We start from the raw sequence: 24,818 nt of genomic DNA on the forward strand, positions 1-24,818 counted from the left end.
CGTGGAGTTGAGAATAGAAAGTGTGGCGAGCGCAGCGAGCCACCGAGCCCGAAGCGTGGCGAGCCCCGCGAGTAGACGCGGACACCTGTGAAGCCCGTGAGGGGACGCGGATACCTGTGAAGGTATCCGCTGCGCTCGCCACACTTTCTATTCTCAACTCCACACCGACGTGGATAGTGGGGGTATGAAAAGGTCGTAGGACGCGTACCGCCGCCGCTCGCCACGCTTCGGGTTTGCGTTGATAGTGGGGGTGGTACATAGAAAGATCTAATGGAAAATCGAATCTAACATTGAATCAAAAGCAAATTGATGTGTGTGTACAGGGCTTAAGGCTGCAAACCAGAAGCCACCTTTATGTTATTGCGGTTTTCAATTTCAAGGTTTGAACCGCCACTTGGTAAATCTATCCCTACTGAGCGGTGAGAAATGTTGTGCTATTGGATTTGGTTAGATCTGCTTGGACTGCTGTTTTACAGAAGACTATCCCTACGGAAGACATCTGGCCTATATACTTATTCTCATTAAGATATTTGTTTGCCCCAATACACCCTACAAATACGCTTAGTTTACCTTTAAAGAATGAATGGTCTACAAATTGTTCTTAAGTAGTGGCTCTGCTTTACCCCTTCAGCTGCTATTTGTTTATAAACAATGCTCTGGGAGTTTGGACATCTATATGTCGGTTTTGGAACAGATACAATCTGTACACGAACAGGGGGGTCTGTTTCTTGTTGCAAAGTGCAGATGTTCAGAACTGTGTATTTGCAGGACCCGTATTGGGAAAGTCCAGTACGATCTCAGAGATTGACAATCTGCGCCCATCTGGGGGGGGCTTCTTGACAGAAGCTGCAAAATAGGTCACTCAGCCAACTGGTAATTGCACAATGATCTGACGCTGTCCCCAACAGTGGGACGTAACACGGAATCACATATGCATGCTGGAAGTGAATACTTATAGCAGACGCCTTTTGCTACATTACCATATCTTTGCATTACTGCTGCTTCATCCAGCCACGTCTGAAACAGAGCCATTGGGCGGGATGTATTAAAATACATCGCCGCCCTTCACCGCCGCGATGCTGCCGCATATGTACTAACATATGCGGCTGGCATCGCGGTATGGTGACGGAGGCCCCCCGCGATACCTGTACACCGGTGTGCAGGGGTTTCCCTGACCTCCCTGCCGCCACGCTCTCCTCTCACGCCGGGGACAGCTATGCATGCTGTCCCCGGCGCTTCCTCCTCCTCCCTGCAGCCGGAAGGATGTCCGGCTGCTTCACTAGGGGGAGGCAGGGCTTACCTTCCGGGGTCCAGGAGGACCCTTCAGGAAGGTAAGCCAGAGGGGGGGTCGGCGAGGCGGCGGGTTTGCTTCGGCGGGCGGCGAAAAGAAGCCCATAGGCTTCTATAGGGTATCGCCACCCAAAGGTGGCGACACCCTTCAGTGCGGTATCATTTTTGATACATTGGAAAATGCGGTAAAACCGGGGTTTTACCGCATTTTCCATTTCATACATCTCGCCCATTGTCTGCCCGGATCTATTGAATAAGCAATGCAGCTATGTGCCCCCATACACTATGCGATTTGGGCATGATTTCACCCTATTCGGATGAATCGGGCTGTGAAATCGGCCCAAATCGCACATGCAGATATCCCATCCGACCAAATGCGCGGTCCCATGCACATTGAATCGGAGGCAGGAGGTCGGACGGGCTGCTTATCATTTGTGGAGAACCAAGGTCATTTCATTCAATACCTTGTTAATTGAACAGGTCGAACTTTTTGAATTCTATTACCTATGAAGTTATATTTTAATTAAACAAAAACCTACAGTATCTGGTAACACAGGAAGTAGCATTATTTCACCAAAATAAACCATATTGTGTTGTTTTACATTTTTGCAGCCATATGCTTTTTTTACATCTGGCACTTACAGACATATTGAATAAAATAAATTAATGATGAGATCTTGTGGCACAGCCAGCCGATACCCGAAGACGCTGCTGTAGATGATGTGATACTACAGTAATACCGATATGTAGATAATACACGTGACCTCTAACACTGCTACATTGATATAAGTAGAACAATGATTATCATTATAATGCCAGTATTTGGTAGGAATGGTTAACAACTCTATTGCCAATGATGGTTGCTATCAATGGTGATTGTATGCTACCATCAATGGTCATTTGCACTATGTGATGTATGACCATCGATGGTTTTAACTATCAATGGCCATCCTTTTTATTTGACTGACAGGACCAGGGCAGGGCTTTATGGGTATTAGGGGTGGAGCTATGCCAGGGCTGGGCAATTGCAGCCCTTCAGATGTTGATGAACTACACATCCCAGCATGCCTTGCATCAGTTTCAGCATGGCCACATAGTAAAACTAATGCAAAGCATCCTGGGATGTGTAGTTCATCAACATCTGGAGGGCCGCAATTGCCCAGCCCTGAGCTATGCTATGCTACAGCCCTAATACCCGTAAAGCCCTGCCCCGCAGTGTTTTTATTTCTTAACCCACTATTCTATTCTGCTTGACATCGATGGAGGGAAACCATCTGGTTCTCCCCAATCGATGGCAAAACTATTCTACATTGGTTATAAACCATCAATGATTTTGAATCATCAATGATCAATGGCCATCCCTAGTATTTGGCCAGTGGAGGAGGGGGGTGGGGGGTGGTCCGGATGCTCTGGGGGTTGTGAGGGGCACTCGATTTCGGAAGGTTAGCAAAGTATGAATTACATACGTTGAAAACTAAGCATCGGTCATCTAGGCAATTATAGTGGTTAAAAGAGAGTTTGGGGAATCATAGCTGCAGTCACAACACAGTTTTATGAACTTGAACTGTCTCTTTGTGTAGTTCAGTAGTTTTTGGAACTGTGGGGTAGATTTATTAAGCTCGGTGAAGTGATAAAGTGTCTGTTTTTTATCACCGGCCAATCAGCTCCTACCTGTCATTTTTCAAACCAAACCTATAAAACTTCACAGTTAGGAGCTGATTGGCCGGTGATAAAAACCAGACACTTTATCACTTCACCGAGCTTAATAAATCTGCCCCACAGACTCAGCTGGATAAAAGAATCACAGACAGGTGGACATGCAAGCATAACTTCTCTGCTTTATTTCAGTTAACGAGTCCACACTTCAAGGACTTTGATTTGCAGACAAAGAAAATCCTTCTGCTCATGTGCAATAATTTAACTATTTTCACTATCAAGATTAGTATGTAAATACAGAACAGTAACGCTTAATAATAATATATTGCCACTAGAGGTCAGTATTAGACTATGTTAAATAAGTAACCTTAATGAGGTTTACAATTAATATCTTAAGCCCCATACACACTAGGGGGCTTCGGAGCGATATTGTTCACAATACTGTATAGTGTGTGTGCACTCAATATCGTTAATGGATACATACTAATAGGTATATCTGCAGATATATCTACAGACGAATCAAGCAGAGTCTTCTCCATACACACCACCTGATTCATTGGGACTACCATCACAACTGAATGGGTGCATTTACCTTGCGCCAGTTCTATTGCGGATGTTGGCAGATTGCCCGTACGCACAGCATGATGCACTAATATATCTTTATAGTATGTTGTACAGCCGAAGAGATGTTTGAATGACGCCATCCACAGACACATCAATGGAACACACTGATTGATGGTCCAGCGATAGATCAGCTGTTTAATTGAAGGAGCAGGATGCTAGACGGTAGGCAACTGCTGAATATGCCAGGCTGGTCGAAACCACTAATTAAGCGGGGGCTGGAAGATTATATTCTAGAAACTGCCCATCGCAGTGGGACCGCCCAGCTTCTGCACAATCTTGTTCCCTCCTCCAGTGCAGCCAATCATTGATGATCAAACAGCCCAGTGGAACCCCCAACCCATAAAAGCTGAAAGGAAATGTAAAAGCAGAAGCCCTCTGCTGCACGGTTTACATCCGGTGGCTGCAGAGGAGCAGCTGGAAACCGTACAATCTCAGGATACTCCAATTATTAGTAAATTGATATATTTATTACTGATGTTCTTGGGAAATCAATTTTTTTAATATATTTCTTAAAGAAAATGATGTTGGATGATTTATATACAGGTTCTTAACCTAATTCAATAACTTATAAAAAAAAAAAAAAAAAGGGGGTTTATAAAATGAAAAAAGATTTAAAAGATCCTCAGTGATAATTATTTCACTGGTGATACTGAGAAGATCTGTAAAACCTGCACAGTTGGGAGTCTCGGAGGACAGGATATTGGAATCGGAGGCATAGCTACAGATGGGGCAGTTCCCATCTTGGCAGGGGATGGCGACGCCAGCGCCATATCTATAGCGAGAAGGGGACGTGCGCACACGAGAGGCGTGCGCGTCCCCTTCCAACGGCGCTTCCAGTCGCTCCCCCGGGTCGCCACCGGCTTGTCGGCGGTAACCCGGGGTCCCTGCCAGCACCCCCCCTAACCCTGTCCGTCTCCCTGAGGACAGGGTTCCCGTCGCCCCGCCGACTCAGTCAGATCGCCATCGTTGACGTTCTGGTGATTCGCCAGCAAGGAAGAGGCCTGCCCCATCTGTAGGTAACATCGTGCCAGTAACAACAACCAACCCCCCCCGCCGCTCATCTACTCCGGAATTCTTCTGTTTTGTTGCGGATTAGCTGAGTGTGCAATCCGGCACAGTAATACTGCTTTCACATCGCCAAGCCAGGTCTGACCATATCACACTAAACCAGGTTTAACCCTTCTTATAACCCAGGTTGAATTGCTGGGCTGGTCAACCTGGGTTTGGTCCTTTCACTCTGCACCTTGACCCAGCAATAACACACATTATAAAATGCAATTTAAAAGGGGGTATAACTGGTCTGCTGCACAGTTGAAATACACTATCAGTAGCTGGTTGAGTGCATGTGAGCAGGATGCAGTAAGCAGCCACTCATTAAAATATAGGATTTTCATGGGATAAATACACATCTGTATATAAAATAACCTCCAGCACTGCAGATCATAGTTTGCGATGGACTTCAACAGAATGATAATGTGCCCAATCTTTTATGTGAACCCAGTGCAAGCTTAATCCGGTAGGATGCTGCATCATTTGCTGTGGTGCCAGAAGTCTGTCTTCAGATGCTTCCTAGAGCAGCCATTTTCTTTGCATTGCATCCAAAACCTCTGACAGGCCCCTTTCCATCAGACAGACGTTTAGTGATTGCATTCATTCCCCTTTTAACTTTCTCAGTTACTCCACATTAGCCAACATGTGCAGTAGTTTTACCAGCTTGTAAAAGCCTAATCAGGTAGGCCACCTTGTTCACCTCAGCCTAGGGTTGCCTCCTCTCCCAGAATTCGGGTGTTTAAAGAAGCGTAGATGGCAAAAATTGGTTGTTTGAGTTTTTAGATATTACAGGGGCCATGCCCCTTTTATTGGACCACACCCACTTCAGCAGCGCACGTGCGCATTAATGAGGGGGAGGGAAAAGTCTCCGGGAATCCAAGATGAGTGAGGTGGCAACCCTACCCCAGCCTGATCCTAGGATTGGTTGTCACTTACAAGGACCTTCACTGCTATTGCCAACAAAGGTTTCAGGTTCTATAGGGTTGAAGACTTTGCAAAGGCCAGATTTACACATGAGTTCTCACTACCCTTAGGGGGAAACACATTTGTTCTGAATTAGCCATAGTTCAGACAATTGCATTTCCCACTGTTAAAACAAATACATTAGTAGTATACATGGTAATGCATGCCAATAGATACTTCTACATAAGATTATCCTAGCTGTTAGGGGCAGCCCAATGTTATCCAGAGGAGTCAATTTGCGATTTATAGCTGATCCAAGCATTACCACAAATTTAAGTTATGCAACAATCTTTAGGCCAATGACTCGAATCCTCAAAGGTTATGCAATCATGTTCTGGATATTTGTCTATGGCAGGACTGGGCAATTGCGGCCCTCCAGATGTTGATGAACTACACATCCCAGCATGCCTTGCATCAGTTTCAGCATGGCCACATAGCAAAACTAATACAAAGCATCCTGGGATGTGTAGTTTATCAACATCTGGAGGGCCGCAATTGCCCAGCCCTGGTCTATGGAATAGTGACTATCGACTGACCCAGCAATATAGATTAGTGCAGGATTAAAAACCATCCACAAAACATGGCCTGTTTGTTGCACTGGGCATAGGAACCATTGATTGTTAGTTTGTGTGAACCGTTCAGTTTTAAGTTTCACTTTCAAATTATCCTCGTTTGGGGTATTCAGTACAATGCCAACGGGGAAATAGCAGGCACCTATTCAATGCCATCTTGTCCAACAGCATTGAATAGGCACATCAACAGAATGGGCCAGACTTTAAAAGCTGTTGGGCCAGTTTTGCTGATAATGGCCACGAATGGTCAAGATCACGGCTGAATCTTGACAATCCACAGCTGTTTATGCTAACACGCCCCCTTTTCACCAATCGGCAGGCATGACATTGAATCCTGCCTGGCGATATGCTGTCGAGCAAAATGAAAAATGGGCCACAGCTTGTCGGGACGGATCGACAGTTGTGTACCGGGATTGAATACCCCCCTTGGTGTGTAAAGGGAACATAGTTTTATTAATTGGGGCACCCAAAAAAACCATATTTCCATCTTCCTGTCAAGATTATGACACTTCCTTCCAGTTCAAAATACCCTAATCCAGAGGTGGCCAAACCTGTCCAAGATCTTTTCCAGGCAACCTGTGGACCTATAGTAGGAATGAATGCAGCACGTTTTAAAATGTGACAGTAATAACTACAGCTGTGCACCAGCTAGGTAACCTGGAAAACACAGACTGTTGGTTGATCTCGAGTACCGGTTTGGCCACCCCTACCCTAAGCCATGTCAGGTGTGAGCCACCTTTGACATGCCAGCTTCTGTTGAACTACACATCCCAGCATGCCCTTGAACTAACTGTAGAAGGGCATGCAGTGCCACAGGGAAACCATCTCCTAGATCTAGGTAATACAATTGGTTAGGATTTAAGAGGGATTAGCTAAATTGTTGCTAATGTACCTGCTGCCTAGGCCTGGGCAGCCTTTGGCTGTCCAGCTATTGTGAAGCTACAAATCCCAGAATGCCCTGCCAGACAAAACACAAGTAGAGCATGCTAGAACTTGTGGTATCAGTTAAAGATCCACAGGCTGGCCAGGTTTCTGCAATCACATAAACTGGGTACACATTAGTGATATTGGCAGGGTCTTCCTAACCCCCAGGCAAATGATCTAGTGACTACACAACATTGCAAGTGATATTCTGTTATTGTGTCACTGCGCCAAACATGGTCATTGAATCTAGTCAAGATTGAGCTGTATGAACAGGCAAACCTCCCGAACAACCCATAGGTTGAGATTATAAAATGGTGTCACTCAGAAGGGCCAAAATTAGCAATTTTGCTTGATATCGCTTAGTGTACACAGCTTTAGAGACTGACAGAGTCCAATCGATCCTACATCAAATCACGACACCCACTGTGCAGCACATTAGATGTGACATTGATACACACTATGCAATAGTTAGATTTGTTTAACTAGTTTAACTATTAAGATCACAATATACATACCTCCCTGATGGATGAAGCTAGGACCCCACAACCAAGAGTACCGTCTTAGATCAGGACAAGCCCAAACTATTTGCATTTTGTAGACTGACTGCTCATGTGAATCTATTGTTTGTGTGAATGCTTTGAGCAGTTAGTATCAAAACTAAAAGCCATTTGGAACCTGTTGCCAAATAACAGCAAGCAAAATCCCTTTTAATTATCTTTATAGGCTTATAAAGCTGCGCACCTCTAGGAGAGTTTAACCATCTACATGGTCAATAAGATCCAGTATAAACTGGCCACGTTTTTCTACCTTCCTGTTAGGCAAGAACAGCCATCGAACTTTGTTCATAAACTTATTTTCTCCAGGTTGTCCCAAGTACTGGAGAGGTGAAATATTTTCAGACTTTATTCAACAGGAAGGTTGCACAGGTTCTTCCAAGCCTCCTGCATATTTAGGAAATAGTCATATATAATCATGGCAGTGTTCTTTGTTTAGTAAAACTCCCGACCAAGAACTCCACAAGAAGCCATTCTGTTCCACCACATTTTATTATTACAACTACTTTTAGTTTAGAAATTATTATATAACAAACTAGGGAACTCTACGAAGGCATTGTGTGCAGACCACGTGCAGGAAGTGTTCTAGAGGTCTTTAAGATCTTTCTGGATGGACCACAGAGTGTTTGCACTCGCTTTCAGCTGAGCAACCTCAGAGTCTGTTAGCTTCAGATTCACAACATCAACAAGTCCCTGGGAGTTCAGGACACAGGGCAGACTCAGGAAGACCTCGTTTTCAATGCCATAGAGATTCTAGAAAGAAAAAAAAAAAAAGATATATTTGTCTATAAATTGTTCACCCTAAACACCCTAAAAACCATTAAGCCCTACTTGCAAGGAGGGTGTGGCTGTAGTTACAAGCCTGCTTGTAACGGCATAAAGTAGGATTTTGCAATTGGTCAAGCCTTCAGTTTCTCCATGCTAGGTATTGCAGGTCTTAGCCAGTAATATGAACAAGGCTTCCTAGAAGCAATCTGGAAAAATTAAGTTTCTAGCAATTAATTTTAACATGTACTATTACGATCCATTTTAGATGTCAATGGTGGGTTTATCTAGGAACACCACGCTAATACTAACTCAATTAATGACCTGTATGGATGCATTACAGGTGTGGCTTAAGTCATTAGAACCATGTTCTTTAGATCCATCAGTCTTAAGCACCTGGAGTTACCAGTCAGTTAAGCAACTAATTGCATGATGTACAATAATAGAGATTCTACATATATATTGCCAGACTTCCTTGAAGTCAGTTAGAGGTGAAAACTCATTCTACCATGAGGTCCCCTTACCTTCACCATTGTGGAGACAGGATGCACTCTGCTCAGATTCTTGGTTATGGATTCAGACAGGTCAGCCACACTCATTCCAATTGCCCAGTTGGTGTAACCTTTAAGCCTGATAACTTCATAGGCACTGTAGTGGCACAACATGGATTTACATTAAACATAGTCTACAAGTATCACCAGGGCAGCCGAGGCCATGGTAAAATTTTGGAGGCATGGTCCAATTGCAGTAGGTGTGGCCATCCTGTGATTAGGCCACACCCCCTCAGCAGCATATACCTACAGCATGTGATGTGCTGATAGCAGGCCAGCGAAATGCTCATGCTGAGCCTGCCGTCAACACAGCACATGCTGTAGGTGTGTTCTGCTGCCAACCAGGAGAGATGGAGGGGAAGGGGGTCAGACCAGGCCCCTGACGGGCCCCCCAAAGCAAGGCTGGGCCCTGGTAATTCGTACCTGCTCCCCATCCTCTCAGCAGCCCTGAGTATCACACACCTATGTTTTGTATTCTACAAGGGACTAAATACTGTATGTAGACAGTACTTCAATTGAATGTAGTATATACAAACTACAGTTAGTCCAATTTAAAGCTCACAAGCCATAACAGCTTCTGTCTTCAGAGAGTTCTCTATGGGGCAGATTTATTAAGCTTGGAGAAGAGATAAACTGGAGATAAAGCGGAGAAAAGGTAAAAGGAGATAAAGCACCAGCCAATCAACTCCCAACTGTCTTTTTCAAACACAGCTGATTGGCTGGTGCTTTATCTCCTTTTACCTTTTCTCCACTTATCTCCAGTTTATCTCTTCTCCAAGCTTAATAAATCTGCCCCTATATCCCTTCAGCTGTCCATTTAAGATCACATTAAAATGGGTCCAAAATGTCATGTTTGTTAAGGTTTTGTATTACCTCTGCACATGCCACCAGGTAGCGGAGCTTCCATCCAACACCACATCTTTAGATCAATTATTGGTATGGAACTGCTTGGGTAATGAAGATTGTAGTCTTCATAGAAAGCATAAAGCAACAAATTATGTTGGCTACTTGGGCACTGCAGTCAGACCAAGACTTCTGGTATAATCTTTGACTATCAAATTTAGAATGACTTACAAGGGTCATTCTTACCATGCTGGACTTCAGCCATCGGTTTTCATAGTGTGGAGTAGGTTAGTACATACCTGTCCACTACTTGTTTGTGTACATCTTTCCAGTTCTCCTTATCCTCAGCAGTTCCAATTGCAGGATTAAGAGTCTGCAGACCAACGCCAGCAACATTAACACCACTCCAGACAGCCACTGTGAGAAGATGTGCAAGTTATACCACATCAAGGATTTCAAGAGCACTGGCTTTCCAGTGTCCGCTACTTACCACTAGAGTCTCCATGTTCCCCCAATACATAACCATGGCAGCTGGTTGGGTGGATACCAAGTTTCTCAGCAATTAGATAACGGAACCTTGCTGAATCCAGGTTGGTTCCACTGCCAATGACACGGTTCTGTGGCAGGCCACTCAACTTCCATGTAACATATGTCATGATGTCAACTAGATGGAGAGGAATGGAAAGATATCTGCATTAGACATCCGATAGCCAGCAGAGGAACAAAAGTTAACACATAGAATACACAACAGGTTATTAATTAAGGTGCACTAATGTTGCCATCCTATTAAGGGGTGATGCATGCTACTGTACCTGCTAACCAGAACAGACACAAATTTCCACCCCCACTCAGTGGCAGTAAGGGGTGGAGTACAGTAGCTCTTCTCAACTACCACATACTGTAGTGCGGCCAGGGAGGTGCTTAGAGTGCCATTTTGTTTCTGTTTTATGCATGGTCCCACCTCAACCCAATTAGACCAATCCCCCAGAAAAGTACCTGGGCCCTCTACTGCCCTGCCGCAACATTATTAAACCTCAATCCCACAACATGCATGGTTTCTTGTAGAAAGAAACAATACTTTGATTACCTGGATTGGAAACCACAATGATTGTGGCATCAGGACTGTACTTCACCACTTGAGGAATAATGAACTTGAAGACATTGACATTTCTTTGTACCAAGTTGAGACGGCTTTCCCCCTCCTGCTGGCGGACCCCTCCAGTCACAACTACAATCTTAGAGTTTGCGGTTACATGGTAATCTGCAGAAAGGGAAAGAACAGACCAGGTGCAATAGTGTCTAGTTTTAGGTACTACTGTATGTAGACATTGTGAAGTTAAGCAAAGGACATGAAATACATAACTTAGGGACAGATGTGTCAAGCTTCTATCTATGTAATAAACAGCCTGCCAATCAACTCCTACCCAGCATGTTATAGTCTGTCTTTGAAAATATGACAGAGGGGCTTACTGGCCGTTTATCACTCTCCACTTTATTTTTTAAAGCTTGATAAATCTGGCCCTTAGGGAGTCAAGTCAATAAAAAAGGTAGATAAAGTAGTAGAAGACTGAGCGCGTACATGGCCATATGATGGAGTGGCCAGGCTATATACTCCTACATGACCCATTCCATTTAGTGCAAGATGCCCTGTGCCTTGACTTCCCTATTCGTGAAGGTGGTCTATGTTAATTCATGAGAAAGGTGTTGCAGTGACAGCAATCATAGGAGGAAAGTCAACAAGCAGAATATGATGCATACAACTAAAGTGCAGAGATGTTCCCCGTACTGAAATATTATAACGGCCATGTTCAGAAGTGGCAGGTGCACATGGACCCAGCTGCTACAGAACAGCAGGTGGCCAAACTGTACTTCTGTAGGTGTAGTGATCAGGATGGGATGCTGTCACTAGGTCAACCCCATTTAGGTTGACCACTGAAGGACGACATGGCTTAGAACACATGAAGTAGATCATGGTTAAGGTTGACAGGCCTGGAAGGTCAACACGAGTCATGTTTTTTGAGCCAACAGGCGGTATTTCATGCCCTACCACCAACTATGGCATGGTGGGAGAATAAAATAGTGTGCCAAGCCCAGCAAGGCACCGTGCCTGAAGCATGGCAAGCGCAGTGGAATACTTTATGGTGTCCATGGTGACATTCATGACAACACACATGAAACTGATGTCGGCCTTCCTACCTTACTTAGGCCAACTTATTTCATGGGTCAACCTAAGCTATGTTGACCTTCAGTGGTCAACCCAATGCATTTTGACCTAATATGGGTCAACCCAATGACCCATACCCATTAGGACAAGCCATTGTTGCACTGAACTTTGGACTGTTGAGGGGGCATAAATACCTTTGTCAGCCACAATCTTTGTTTTGAGGAACAAGCTTCCATGTTGCAGGTCCATCATTTCACCCTTCAGTTTATCTTCCAGGATGTCAACCAAGGCAAGCTCCTCACACAGTTCCTACAAAGACACTCATATGAAGGCAAGTCTACAAGTCATGCTGATCACATTATGGGCAGGAGTACCACCATTGCTATCTTTCCTGATCAAGCTGGTCAGATAACAGCTCTGCAAGAACAAAGTTGAACTAAACAAAACTTGTTTCAAATACAGCAAGTCATTTTATACAGTGTTTAATCACTTAAATGTCACAGTTTGCACTATGTCCGTTGCCCTTAGCCCAAGGTAAGGAACTTAATCCACAGTAAGTTTGAATTCTTTAGATGAAGCAAGTCAACAGCACTAGAAGCTTGTACAGACCAACCATTGAATGGTTAGGCTAGTACAGGTGTTGGCAACCTGTGGCTCTATAGCCGTTGCTTGCTAAGATCAAGACTGTGGAAAGGTATGATGGGACTTTTAGTTCACAACAGTAGGAGATCCACACATTGCCTGGGCTATTAGGAAAGTTTAGCCCCACACTAACCTGAAAGTGCAAGCTAATGTCTTCCTAGCAGTCACTCACCATAGAGCATACTGATTATAATTGTGTCCCTTTACACTAAACATAGAACTGAACCAAGTATAGTGATAGAAAAGTATATTATGGGTTAAGTGGGAGGCCAATCAGAGGCTACAGCCAGCTTCTCCACTATGACACTGTTCAGATTTGACATGGCAGGCGTTGTCACTTCGTCAGGTCCGACTTCTAGTGCATTACTCGCCTGGATTAGAGCCTCCCATCAGCAATCTGCGTTTACAGATAGACGGGAGCCGACAATGTTTTAAAAGGCTAAAGACTGGTTGCTGAAGGTCATCTCTGCAGGTGACTGTCACATGCCCAATTGTTTCCCTTGCTATATTTGGCACATACCTTCAGAAGGATGCTTGTTGCGCAGGCCATGCCGACCTGCCCGACCCCTACGATTGTTATCTTGTTCTTAGGAATGCTCGTCTTGTCCTTTGTAACGCTGGTTAGGAGTTTCTCTTGTACACTTGCCATGGTGGCTAAGGAGAAACCAGATAAAATCAGCGCTTTCATTAATAAATGAAAAGTTAACTAGGAGGAGTTAGGAGCAGAGGTTCTCATTTCAGGAAAATGAGAATTAGCGGCAATGTTTATTCAAGGAGAGTCAGCATACACAATACCAACAGCACTGAAACCAATTATACACATTTTCTTAAGACAGTGGAGTACCCAATTCTAAATGCCAAGACCTAACAGGTGGCAAGTTCTCCTGGATTCTGTGAACCATGGATGGGCAGCTGCCAGGGGACCACAATTCTAGGGACCTAAAGTTTCTTGGAAGGCAGGTGGAGCCCGATTCCCAGATGTGCCAGTTGCAAAGCAGCATTTTATACCCATGTCTGATTGGTAGATGGCTGTCCACTGGAGTGTTGACTGCATTGGAGTAGTGGAGAAGCTAAGCAATTGGAGGCCCATATTTTTTACCATAGGAATGGGTGTCTATGGGCATCAATGCATTGCCTTGGCCTACAATTATGTTAAGACGCAAAAGAAAACGAGCCTTTGCATGGCATCTATAGAGACAGACATCTAGAGCTGTGCACACACAGTGCAATATATTGCACCGTGTCCAGTTTTCATCAGCGACCAGAGATGCTCGTTGATGAAAAGGAGATTCTGCTGCAGAGGAAAACAGCTTGTCGCAGCAGCAGTGACCATTAAAGGGTCGATCATGGAAGAGTGCACCTGGCGATTTATCGGTGCAGCACAAAGAAATCACTGGCAATATGGTCGCTCAGCGACCATATTGCACAGTGTGTACACAGCTGAAGAGGTCAATTATGGAACTAGAAATCCTGCTACTTCTAGCACAGCTAAACAGCCACATTTACTTATGTTATCTTGACCAAAGCTGTCGGCCCGATTCAAGAGCCTACAATTACATTTTAGTGGACAAAAAAAAAAAAAAAAAACACAACACATTTTTTACACCAGCTATTCTGGTCCCCACTTACCCAAGACTTCCTTATTCAGCTATGCTGATGTATTCAGTACATAGCTAAGCAGCACAGGGCTTCTTACCAGCCTCAATTAACCCTTTATTTGATAGTGTATGGGAGGAACACAAGCTTCACATAAGTGTTCACTCTACTAGAGAGGTTCCTCTTGCCTGGGGTGTCGCTGTCTGCTTTGGTGCTTCTAGTACAGTCTGGTCTGTATTGAGCTACAGGCCCCAATGTGATAAAGACACCACAGCAGACAGCGACATCCCAGGCAGGAGATAAGAACTACATGGATTTGGACAGTCACATATATAGTTATACTGCAGTGTTAGATTTTATGGCAGTTATGCACTTGCGCAACATCTAAAGTTGAGCTTTTATTTAAAGCAGACTGCTGTTCTAGGAGATCTAGTCATGAGAGATAAATTAAAAACGGCACATTTTAAAATCAAATGTTCTCAAGCACCTCCAGGTTATGTTTTGAGGCATTCTTTTAAGGTGCATACACACTGTACAGTTTTTGACCATTTCTTTGAAAGACATTTCCCTTGAACCCAGTGTCCAGGACGAAAAGATATTGATGACAGACCTAGCTACAGTTTATAGGCTCTTTTTGAAAGATATTCAAAAAGAGCTGCATGCACAGTTGGCGAACAACCTTGATGAAAAACTGGCGGGTATGCGCATCCTCATTCCATTGTATAAACACTGAAAGATATTTTGACCAATTTTTTACAGTGTGTATGCACCTTTAGACATGCACAGGTGAGCCGGGTATAAATATTCCAGACAGAAATTCTTAAAAATAAGGAATGACCTGTTGTGGGCTGAGTTTAGGACTTTTGCTGTACATGGCACTGTTTCCATACAGCATTGTAGAACTCACACCTTCTCGATAAGGGGGTTCTCAAGAGATTTTGCCCCCCCAGATATACAATAAAGTGTTCAGTACACCCATGATTTTTAAGACTCCTTGGGTCATTGGCTGAGCGATCAGAGGAGACATTAACCTGATTGTTACAACATGGCGTTGAGAACCCATGCTAAGATGGTCAGGAACCAGTTTGAAAACTGCTGCTCTGTGCATTGAATTGAGAAAATATGATCTAGGGCTCCTATGCAGTTCAGGTTTCCCTGGTCTCCTCACAGAATCACAGCTGGCATTAGCTTCACCTGTGGTTCATAAAAACAGGTGAATGCGATGTGACTACATCTGTGCCCCGGCTTTGTGACCTGAGAAACGGGTCAGCAATAACACATTAGGAAGTTGAGCAATTTCCAAAGCTGAAGAGGGCATGTGTACGTCTTACCCATAACTTGCTGAATTCCAGCCAACTTTAATCCACTGCACTATATAAAGTGCTAGCTTCAACCTGATTGGATAATACGGACAACACCTCCACTTGCCCTTTAGATGTTATCATACAGTCTCCACCCCTTGTGCTACCAAACCAGTCTAGACCCAGAATGTGGGTTAAGGCAAGGGGGGGGGGGGGGGGGGGGGGGGGTGTATAGCTGTTACCTAAACCTAGTAACCAAGGGAACAATTGTTACTTGTCTGATCTTAGTTTCTCGCTCTGTAGATGCCTGGGAAATTATGTGCAGTTTTGCAGGTCGACTTTTACATGCGTCATAAACAGTTACAAGTTATGTCTTGATGTTGCAGTGTGTAAACATTTACATTAACCAGATGAAAAGATTACTGCATTCTGCGAGCCAGCTTAGCACTCATTGTGGCCACGCATATAGGAAGGGACTACTATGTAATAACTAAGCCTGGGGAATGCATGCACAGACTTCCAGTAACCACAGATGTCCGACACATCACCATCGCTATGACCCAGTCATAACTAATCTGCTGTATTCTTTATCAGACGACTGCAGGAAGGAGACACATGCAGTTACTGTAACGTGAGCAATGAGGCAGAAGCCATTGCATAGCTACAGACAGGCACATCCTGAGGAGGTGTGCCAGGACATACATCCGCCTCCTTCTGGAGGACTACAAGGCCAAGACAGAACATGTGCATACTGTCAGTGTGCAGAAACACTGCACAGGAGTTACTGGGCCCTTTAAATGCAGGCATGAGGCATTGGCAGGCTTCCAGCTCACGTCCTACAATAAAGGCCTGTGTAGGACTGCTGAGAAGAGGCCAGGGGCTGGCTGCGACAATGCACAACATTATACACAGGCCACAGATAGCTATCACGTCCTATCACCCATGCAGCATACTGATATACTAACAGAAAAAGAACAGAGATAAACAGGAGAGTACAAATAACCATCTTGTTTCTGCCCTGGCACATTGGTATGAATGCTAATCCATCCCGCATCCTGCAGACCAGTAGTGAGCGGTGCCAGGATGAGCAGGGGGACCATTGCCAAGAGGTTGCCTTGGTCACCCAGGCTACCCTGGTACTCCTACAGATACAGGAATCTAACAACCCTAATGAAGCAGGAGGACTGTGCTGCACTGGAGATTAGGCAGTGACAAAGACAGCAGGTTTAACCCCTTCAGTGCTGGAAGCACAGCTACTACAGGTGTAGCAAGGTACGTAGAGCTGAACAGAGATTATACATACATGTCTTAAGGCTGTGGGAGAGAGGCGGATGGGATGTGTGTTCTGTTGTTGCTGCTGCTGTCTGTAGAGTGAGAGGAGTGGCTGCAGCCTTCCTAGCTGTGACTACATCATTACAGCTCAGGAACACACCCCATCACCTCACTCAATCCCCTCCAAGGACAGCTCTGCAAGGGCACCAGAGCCCAGCCTTCCACCTCACGCCTCCTAGCCTAGGCCACAGCTTCAAGGCCATACACAGGAGGAAGATCAAGGAGGAAGATCATTGTTAGGAGGGCATCACAGGCTTCATCAGATTGGCACAATGCAGCAGTGTAGCTGTACTCTTGTGGCTGAGACTAGTTACCCCATATACTATTCTACAATAAAATCAGATCTATGGTTAAATATACTGTATTGATAAGAATAGAAAATATGGATTGTACAGGATCTAATACCACTGCCACTTATAATAAATTGTTTACCTTTCAACAGGGATACAGGATGGTCAATATCAGGGTCTAACTGTCCCCATCCTGACCTACACTATTAGGCAGAGCCGAATTTCCCATTAGGCACATGAGGCACGTGCCTAGGGGCGGCACAAGTTTGGGGGCAGCACTTGGATGCCTGTGATGGTACTGTCAGCCCAAAATGTACCAATAACTGCAAAATATCCACTGTACTGTACCATATTCCATCTCAAATAGAGTGTAAATGGATAGGACAAGCAGATACTGCCCCTGTAAACTGTCCTACTTAGTAATATATTCATAATAAAAGATCATGTCACAGTTATTGGCTTTTTTTTTTATAAATCCATTATATTGGCTATTATCAAATGAGGGCTTATAAGTAATCAATAAAAATAATATACTAAGACAGGGGGTGGGGGGCGGCATTATTGTTGTGCCTAGGGGCGCCGTCATCCCTAAAGCCGCCCCTGCTATTAGGGGCACTTATATTGGACCATATATGCAAACTGGGCAGCATTTACCACCCAGGATCGCATTGCAATATGTGATCCTTTCATTTGTGTATTAACCTGCAGGAGCCCCAAGACCCACTGCCTGATGTTAATACAGTTAGCTGCTTTGCATCCACCAAAGTAACCTATGGGGGATGCAGCCAAGAACAGGGAAGGAGGGATCATAGCAAGGATTGATAGGGATACAAAATTTAAAAATTTGCAGCTCCATTGCCTCCGGGAGTTCCGCCACTGCACCGATGTGAGAACCACTGCACTGGACATCTGTGGCTGTCAGACCTGTTTGCAAACTTTAAGCTTGTGTTCCATAGAATGCCTGCAGAGGAAATTACAGCATATCCAGCAACCAAGTGACTCTGAAAGCTAGTAGCATCAGCCTGCTGTAATGTACAGCCCTTGTACCACAGTTACCAACTACTCTACTTGCCGAAAACCAATTAAAGAGATTTAACATCACTATCACACAGACAAACCTTCCTAAGTGCAGCCTGCAGAGATCCTTCTGTGTCCAGCAATGGGGAGAATGCCTCATGCTCCTGGCTCCCAGCTATTTATCTGTCATTGGGCCTAATTAGGTCACAGCTGATGTGGAATAATCAATTGGGCAGATTGCTAACACAGTGCATAGATTGTGTGATTACTAATGGTTTCAGTAGCACCTGAGATAAGGGGCATACACATGTAGAGATGTGTGCTAAGCCATTTTCATAAGCTATGTAGGTGAAGGATTGCCTACCTGACCCTCTCCAGGGAGAAAATGCTCTGTTTCTGGACTTCCCTGGTAATGTATGATTGCCATCACCTGTGCGGAGCTAGGTTATTGCTAAGAAAAGGAGTTTTATCACAGGTGCTGGCAATCATACATTACCAGGGAAGTCCAGGAACAGAGCATTTTCTCCCTGAAGGAGAGGGTCAGGTAGGCAACCCTAAATTTAGGGTAGGTGGTTTCCTGGTGTCCAGATCTCCCATGGAGAGCACATACACATGCAGAGATTTGTGCTAAGCCATTTTGCTTTTTCAAAAAAAGGCCTGTTAGTGGTTCAGAATGAGAGTTTGCGATCAGTATCTCACATTCTGTACACACAGATATTTGCAATCACTTTCTAAGCAATTTGACTAGATTTTGACTGCATGCACTTACTTAGTAAGCAGGAGATATTTGGGGGGAAATTTACTAAAGGAAATTTGTAAAAAATAGGTGTATTTGTATCCAGAAATACACTTATTTTTGACATTTACTATCCTGAAAATACGGCAATTCGTATTGATGTGCTATCAATACCAATACGAATTGCCGTATTTTTGGGATATTAAATGTCAAAAATAAGTGTATTTCTGGATAAAAATACACCTATTTTTTACAAATTTCCTTTAGTAAATTTCACCCTTATTCTCTCATGGCATACACACGGAGGAACGATGTTGCATGTCTGCGCAGGTGGGTATCTGCGCATGTGCAGGCGTATGGTGCGTGCACCCACGGCAAACTTTCGGTTCGCCGGGTGCACGCACCCTTGGCGGCATGCGGGGGCGGAGATGGGCGGGGGACGCCGGGCTGCCCCATTACCATATGGGAATGGCCAGTGTTCCATGGGCGTTCCCATTAGAACGCTGGGCGTTCTCATGGTAATGAGGCAGTGACGCTGATGCGGGGGGCGGGTAGCTGACATCACTGGATATCAGTTGGCCGGCCATATCCGGGCCAGCGTGCACGCCTATGTAAGTGAATTAAAAGTTACTTAAATATGCGTGTACGCAACACATCATTCGATGGTCGGAGACCATCGAAAGATGTGGGCGGTTACTCGAGGCATGCGAATGGATGTTTATGCAAAACATCCATTCTCAGCCTGTGCGGGCGAACCCGCAATTCGAGGGGGCGGCGGGTGGGCGTCCATTCGCCGGGTGGGTTTTGGTGGACTCAATCAACCAGAATAACCCCCCTTGTTTCTTTTCCTGCAGCTGTGTCTATAATAATGATGATATTTATATAGCGCTTTTCTCCCAATAGAACTCAAAGTGCTTCACCATTGTCTTTACAGCTCAAAATACAAAACAAGCTTAACAGTGGATGTCAGTGAAATGCTTGAGTAAATAGGTATGTCTTTAGTCTATTTTTAAAGGATTCTACAGTGGGGGCTTCTCACACTCGTGTCTGTGACTTTATGCCAATTCCACTACAATGCCCTTCCCTGGTGTCATGGGCAGGGCCGGATTAACAATGGGCCTGAAGGAGCTACAGCTCCAGGCTCACTCTCCAAGTAGGCCCATTTTGTAGCTGAGGGTCAGGGCTTTCCAACGAGCCCAGCCCCGTGCCGCTAGCCCCCCGGGAACCAGAGATACCGCCAGGCAAACCTGGAACGTTGTCCCCATAGGATAATATGGGACCCGCTAATTCCGACCTCCACCCGGTTCCAACGGCTGTCAGTTCCCACTCCGGCATTACAGAAGCTCGAGGTTGATCTCAGTCGAACCCAAATCGCTGGGCCTTCAATCTGATACCTGGTCCATATGGGTTCATTGGTTCTAGAGATATTGTGGGTAAACCAAATTTTTTTTTCATTTCTAAAATGTAATTTCATGGCTGTTCATGTTGTTTGAGGTCAGAATTCTCTGGAACCAAACGGCCCAGTTTCACGGGACCAAAATCATTCGAAGCCTACATTTAAATGGGTCAGTTGGTTCCGAAGATATAGCTGTTTGTTTAAAGGGGGCGGCGGTGGTTTTCTCTCCCCCTCACACCAGAAAATGCAGGGATTAGGCTGGTGTGAAAGGGGCCAGTCCGAGAATGTCCTTGCATGATCCTGGGATCATATTCCCGGGTAAGTCCCTGCATTTTCTGGTGTGAAAGGGGTATTATTTCAAATAGCCGGGACATGCATTGCTCTAAATACAGCCAGGCAGCCCCCTGCTCTCTGCCCGGCTGTCAATCAGTGCCAGATTAAGCCTTCGGGGGGCCCGGGGCACTTTAGACAGGGGGACCCCCTTGCACTTGTCATTACTGGCCACAAATTGCATGAGAGAATATTATACTGTCAAAACACAGAGTAAAGACAGTATATACTTGGTCACTGGGTAACTGCTTACTCTATAGGACTGTAGGAGACCTCACAGTGTCAGTGCCTCTGATTAAAAACCCTCCCATGACTAGGCTGCTGCTGCTGTCCTCCATAGGCCTGAGAAGCATGTAATGAGCTCCACCAATCAGAGCTCAGCATAAACCTCTCAGCCTCTGCCTTCTTGTGCAAAGTGTCATGGGACTTAGTCAACTCCCAGTAATGCACTGCACACTTGTGCAGTCAGTGTGCCTTGGCTCCCGATGCTCAGCACCATTAATCAATGTCACATTGGCAGATAGGTGAAGCTGCAGCACTACCCCACTCCCATGCACAAAACCTTTAGCTAAAAAAATAATAATAATGTTTTTGTTAAAAATACATGCCAACCACAGGGGGCCCCTAGCTAGAGGGGGCCCATGGGTACTGACCCCTTTTGCCCCTGCTTTAATCTGGCCCCGCTGTCAATGGTGGTCATTTCTGCCCCGCGGTGGCTGTCCCCCAGTTACCGTGAGCATGTATTCCCCCTTGGCAATGAGCATGTAATCCCACATGGCAACGAGCATGGAACCCCTGGCAATGAGCATCGAACCCCTGGCAATGAAAATGTAGGTAAGCAACACTTATGTAGCATCATTTTTAATAGGCATTATGGTGTTTGGCATAATACCTAATGGACATTATGGTGTGTGGCTTAACATGTAATGGGCATTATGGTGTCAATTTTTAATGCGCACCAAATGCCCCTGTTTATGGAGCATATTGTGCATTTTTGCTCAATCTGTTTGGTATAGTGCAGGCATGTCCAAACTATGGCCCTCCAGCTGTTGTGAAACTACAAGTCCCACCATGCATTTCCACAGTTTTGCTATTAGGGAATGCTAAAACTATGTCAAGGCATGCTGGGACGTGTAGTTTCACAACAGCAGGAGGGCCACTGTTTGGACATGCCTGGTATAGTGTGCATTTTGGCTCAATCCATGTGGCAAAATGTGAATTTTTCCTTAATCTGTGTGGCATAATGTGAATTTTGACTCAATCTGTTTGCCATAGTGTGAATTTTGGCTCAATCGGTGTGAATTTTGGCTCATTCCATATGTCATAATATGTAAGAGCAAGTACAGTATAAGGGGGTTACTGTTGTGTTACATGATTTGTATAAGGGGTATACGGTGTGGTAGCTTTAGGTGACCACATAAAAGGTGCTGAAATGTTGTCTACCAAGTTTCGACTTTCAGTATTTTTTTTATGACTGGAGTACCGCCTCACCCCGCCAGTGTCTGAGGACATCGGCATCCTGCGGGTGTACCTTTGGAGGGCACCTGCCAATATATCTCCATGCATTTTTCTTATGCCAGCCCCCTGCCTTTTCCATACCTCCCAACTTTTGGCTTGAAGAAATAGGGACACTCGCGCGGCGAAGCCGTGCGAGCGCCCGAAAAGGGGGCGGGCATATGCAAATGAGGGCGCGACTTATGCTAATTAGCCGCGACCTCATTTTCATACGAGAATAGACGCTGTGCGCATGCGCACAGCGTCTATTCTACTAGATTGGGGGGTCTCCCAACTGCCACCCCCCGCAGCGGGACAATGCCTGCCGCGGGTGGGACAGAGGGACAGGACCCGAAAATCGGGACTGTCCCTCTAAAATCGTGACAGTTGGGAGGTATGCTTTTCCAGGCATATATAATTAGTTGAAAGCATTTACACAAATAAAGACACACCCATGAGCAGACCACCCAACCAGAACACTGGTCACGCCCCCCACATTATTGCGCATAATAGGCCCTTGATCATTTTCAGCTCCAGGCCCATTTAGACCTTAATCTGGCTCTGGTCATGGGAGGATTTGGAATTTGAAGTGGCCCTGGAAAATATACGAAGCATGGCCCCTTACACACCCACATCAGCAGCCTGTCACCTTCTAACATGCCAGGCATTGTGCAATGTGAGTACTTTACATCTGATTCCAACAAATCGGTCTAATTAGTCGGATGAAAAGTGTCAAATCGCATGTATGTAACCTCTGATTCCAATCCGATGGGTAGTACAGTGCATATCGGATCGGAGCCTGAGATCGCAAGGCCTGTAGGATCTGATACATCTATAGTGCTGGGATCGCATACTATACATCGTATGCAGAAGGACTGCATACAATGTATCGTATTAGATTATGTCACCTGGGAAGCTGCTGGGAAGTTCAATGGGATCGAATGCGACTTCTTTACTCAGAGAACTCACATAGAGCCTTATTCTAGTTCATTCTTTCTGACAAAATCCTTCTTAGATGGACAAAACCATGTGCACTGCAGGGGGGCAGATGTAACATGTGCAGAGAGAATTAGATTTGGGTGAGTTATTTTGTTTCTGTGCAGGGTAAATACTGGCTGCTTTATTTTTACACAGCAATATAGATCTCACTTTGAAGTAAAACCCCACCCAAATCTAACTCTCTCTGCACATGTAACATCTGCCCCACCTGCAGTGCACATGGTTTTGTCCATCTCAAGCCCCGTACACACGGGGGAGATATATTGCTAGCAATATATTGCTGAGCAATATATGCTCTGTGTCTCCTGTTCATCAGTGACCAGAGATGGTCGCTGATGAAAAAAGAAACTGCCGGGGGAGCCTGGCAGTGGAAATCAGCTACAGGGGTAAAAACGTGAGCGCGCACCCAGCGATATATCGCCGGTGCACACTCCCATCGTGGGCAATATGGTCGCTCAGCGACCATATTTCCTGCGATATTACACAAAATCGCCCCTTAAGAAGGATTTTGTCAGAAAGAGTGAACTAGAATAAGGCCCATAGTGTATGGGGGGGCTTAACACACCGAACACAAGCATGCCATCTTCTACCCCGCAACACACCAACCCCAACAGTCTATCTCATGAGTCCTCAAACTGCGGCCCTCCAGATGTTGTGAAACTACAAATCTTAGCATGCCTTGCCACAGTTTTAACTGTGGCAAGGCATGCTGGGATATGTAGTTTCACAACATCTGGAGGGCCGCAGTTTGAGGACCCATGGTCTATCTCCTTCTCCCGGTCACAGATGGCCTCACAGATGGCCCCACAGGCGCGCCAACCCACCGGAGATGTTCTCTGCGCCAATCCACCCCTGACAAAGCATCAGTCTTATGAAAATATACAGATATGTAAATAAAAAATAAAAGGTTAGCAATTAGCCTCAGGCAATAATTAGTTTCCCAGGAAACAATATTTTCTGTTTCACCTTGCTACAAAGCTGAGTAACAGCAGCACATAATTACCTCCCAGTCTAAGTCACCTTCACGGGTCCAGCTATGGAATAACTCGGCACGCTCTTCAGTGCGTGAGTTTGCATAAGGATTCTGAAAGATAGTAATCACAGACTCAAAGCTAAGGCATACTGTACTGTCATCATTTACTATGTCGGCATCCATATCATCAACACCAGAATGTTAAATGTTATGATATCAACAAAGTGAAAAATAGTGAAGAAAATGACAGTACTATTAGGGTTTGTAGTAGGGTTATGGTTAGCGCTAGGGTTATATTACATTATGGCAAGGTCGGCATGTTACCAGTTCTACTCCGTCGTCGTACAGTCAGTTTTATGTAGTCAGCATATTGTTTGCTGAAATTTTAACTGGCAACATAATGGGGGGTTATTCTGGTCCATTCGCAAGGAGCATACGTTCGCACAGGGACCGATGTTTTGCGTATGGGCATGTGCAGCCACCAGGGGCGTAACTAACTATTTAGCGCCCCCCCGCCGCACGTTTATTCGGCGCCCCCCACACACACACACCTAACCTGACCCCCCTTCTTACCCGCGGTCTGCGTCTCGCCCGGCTCTCTGTCGGGACCTTCCTGACGTCACGGTCCCGGCCGGCTCCTGCTGCTACAATGAAAACGGACTCTTAGAAAATGGCTGCCCCCATACTGCAGACAGAAAACTGTCTGCAGTATGGGGGCAGCCATTTTCTAATTGTCAGTTTTCATTGCAGCAGGGG

At 45.2% G+C, this 24,818-nt stretch overlaps 1 protein-coding gene across 2 annotated transcripts; it reads right to left on the reverse strand.

Moving 5' to 3' along the window:
• Window positions 1-8,106: 8,106 nt before the first annotated feature.
• LDHB (lactate dehydrogenase B) lies at window positions 8,107-18,359 on the reverse strand. 2 transcript variants are annotated; one of them, XM_083181650.1, is made up of 8 exons: window positions 18,236-18,359; window positions 13,119-13,252; window positions 12,151-12,265; window positions 10,880-11,053; window positions 10,283-10,456; window positions 10,092-10,209; window positions 8,923-9,046; window positions 8,107-8,386 (listed from the first exon to the last, which is right to left on the reverse strand). In XM_083181650.1, exons 2-8 carry the CDS (start codon window positions 13,245-13,247, stop codon window positions 8,219-8,221), a joined length of 1,002 nt encoding a protein of 333 aa, XP_083037776.1. In that variant the 5' UTR covers window positions 13,248-13,252; window positions 18,236-18,359; the 3' UTR covers window positions 8,107-8,218. The 2 variants fall into 2 exon arrangements, with proteins under 2 accessions (XP_083037776.1, XP_083037775.1); XM_083181649.1 differs by lacking the exon at window positions 18,236-18,359 and adding an exon at window positions 16,799-16,956.
• Between the last annotated feature and the right edge of the window lie 6,459 nt (window positions 18,360-24,818).

Source organism: Crinia signifera, chromosome 4 (genome assembly GCF_055691185.1).
Source record: "Crinia signifera chromosome 4, ASM5569118v1, whole genome shotgun sequence".
Classification (NCBI taxonomy): Eukaryota; Metazoa; Chordata; class Amphibia; order Anura; family Myobatrachidae; genus Crinia; species Crinia signifera.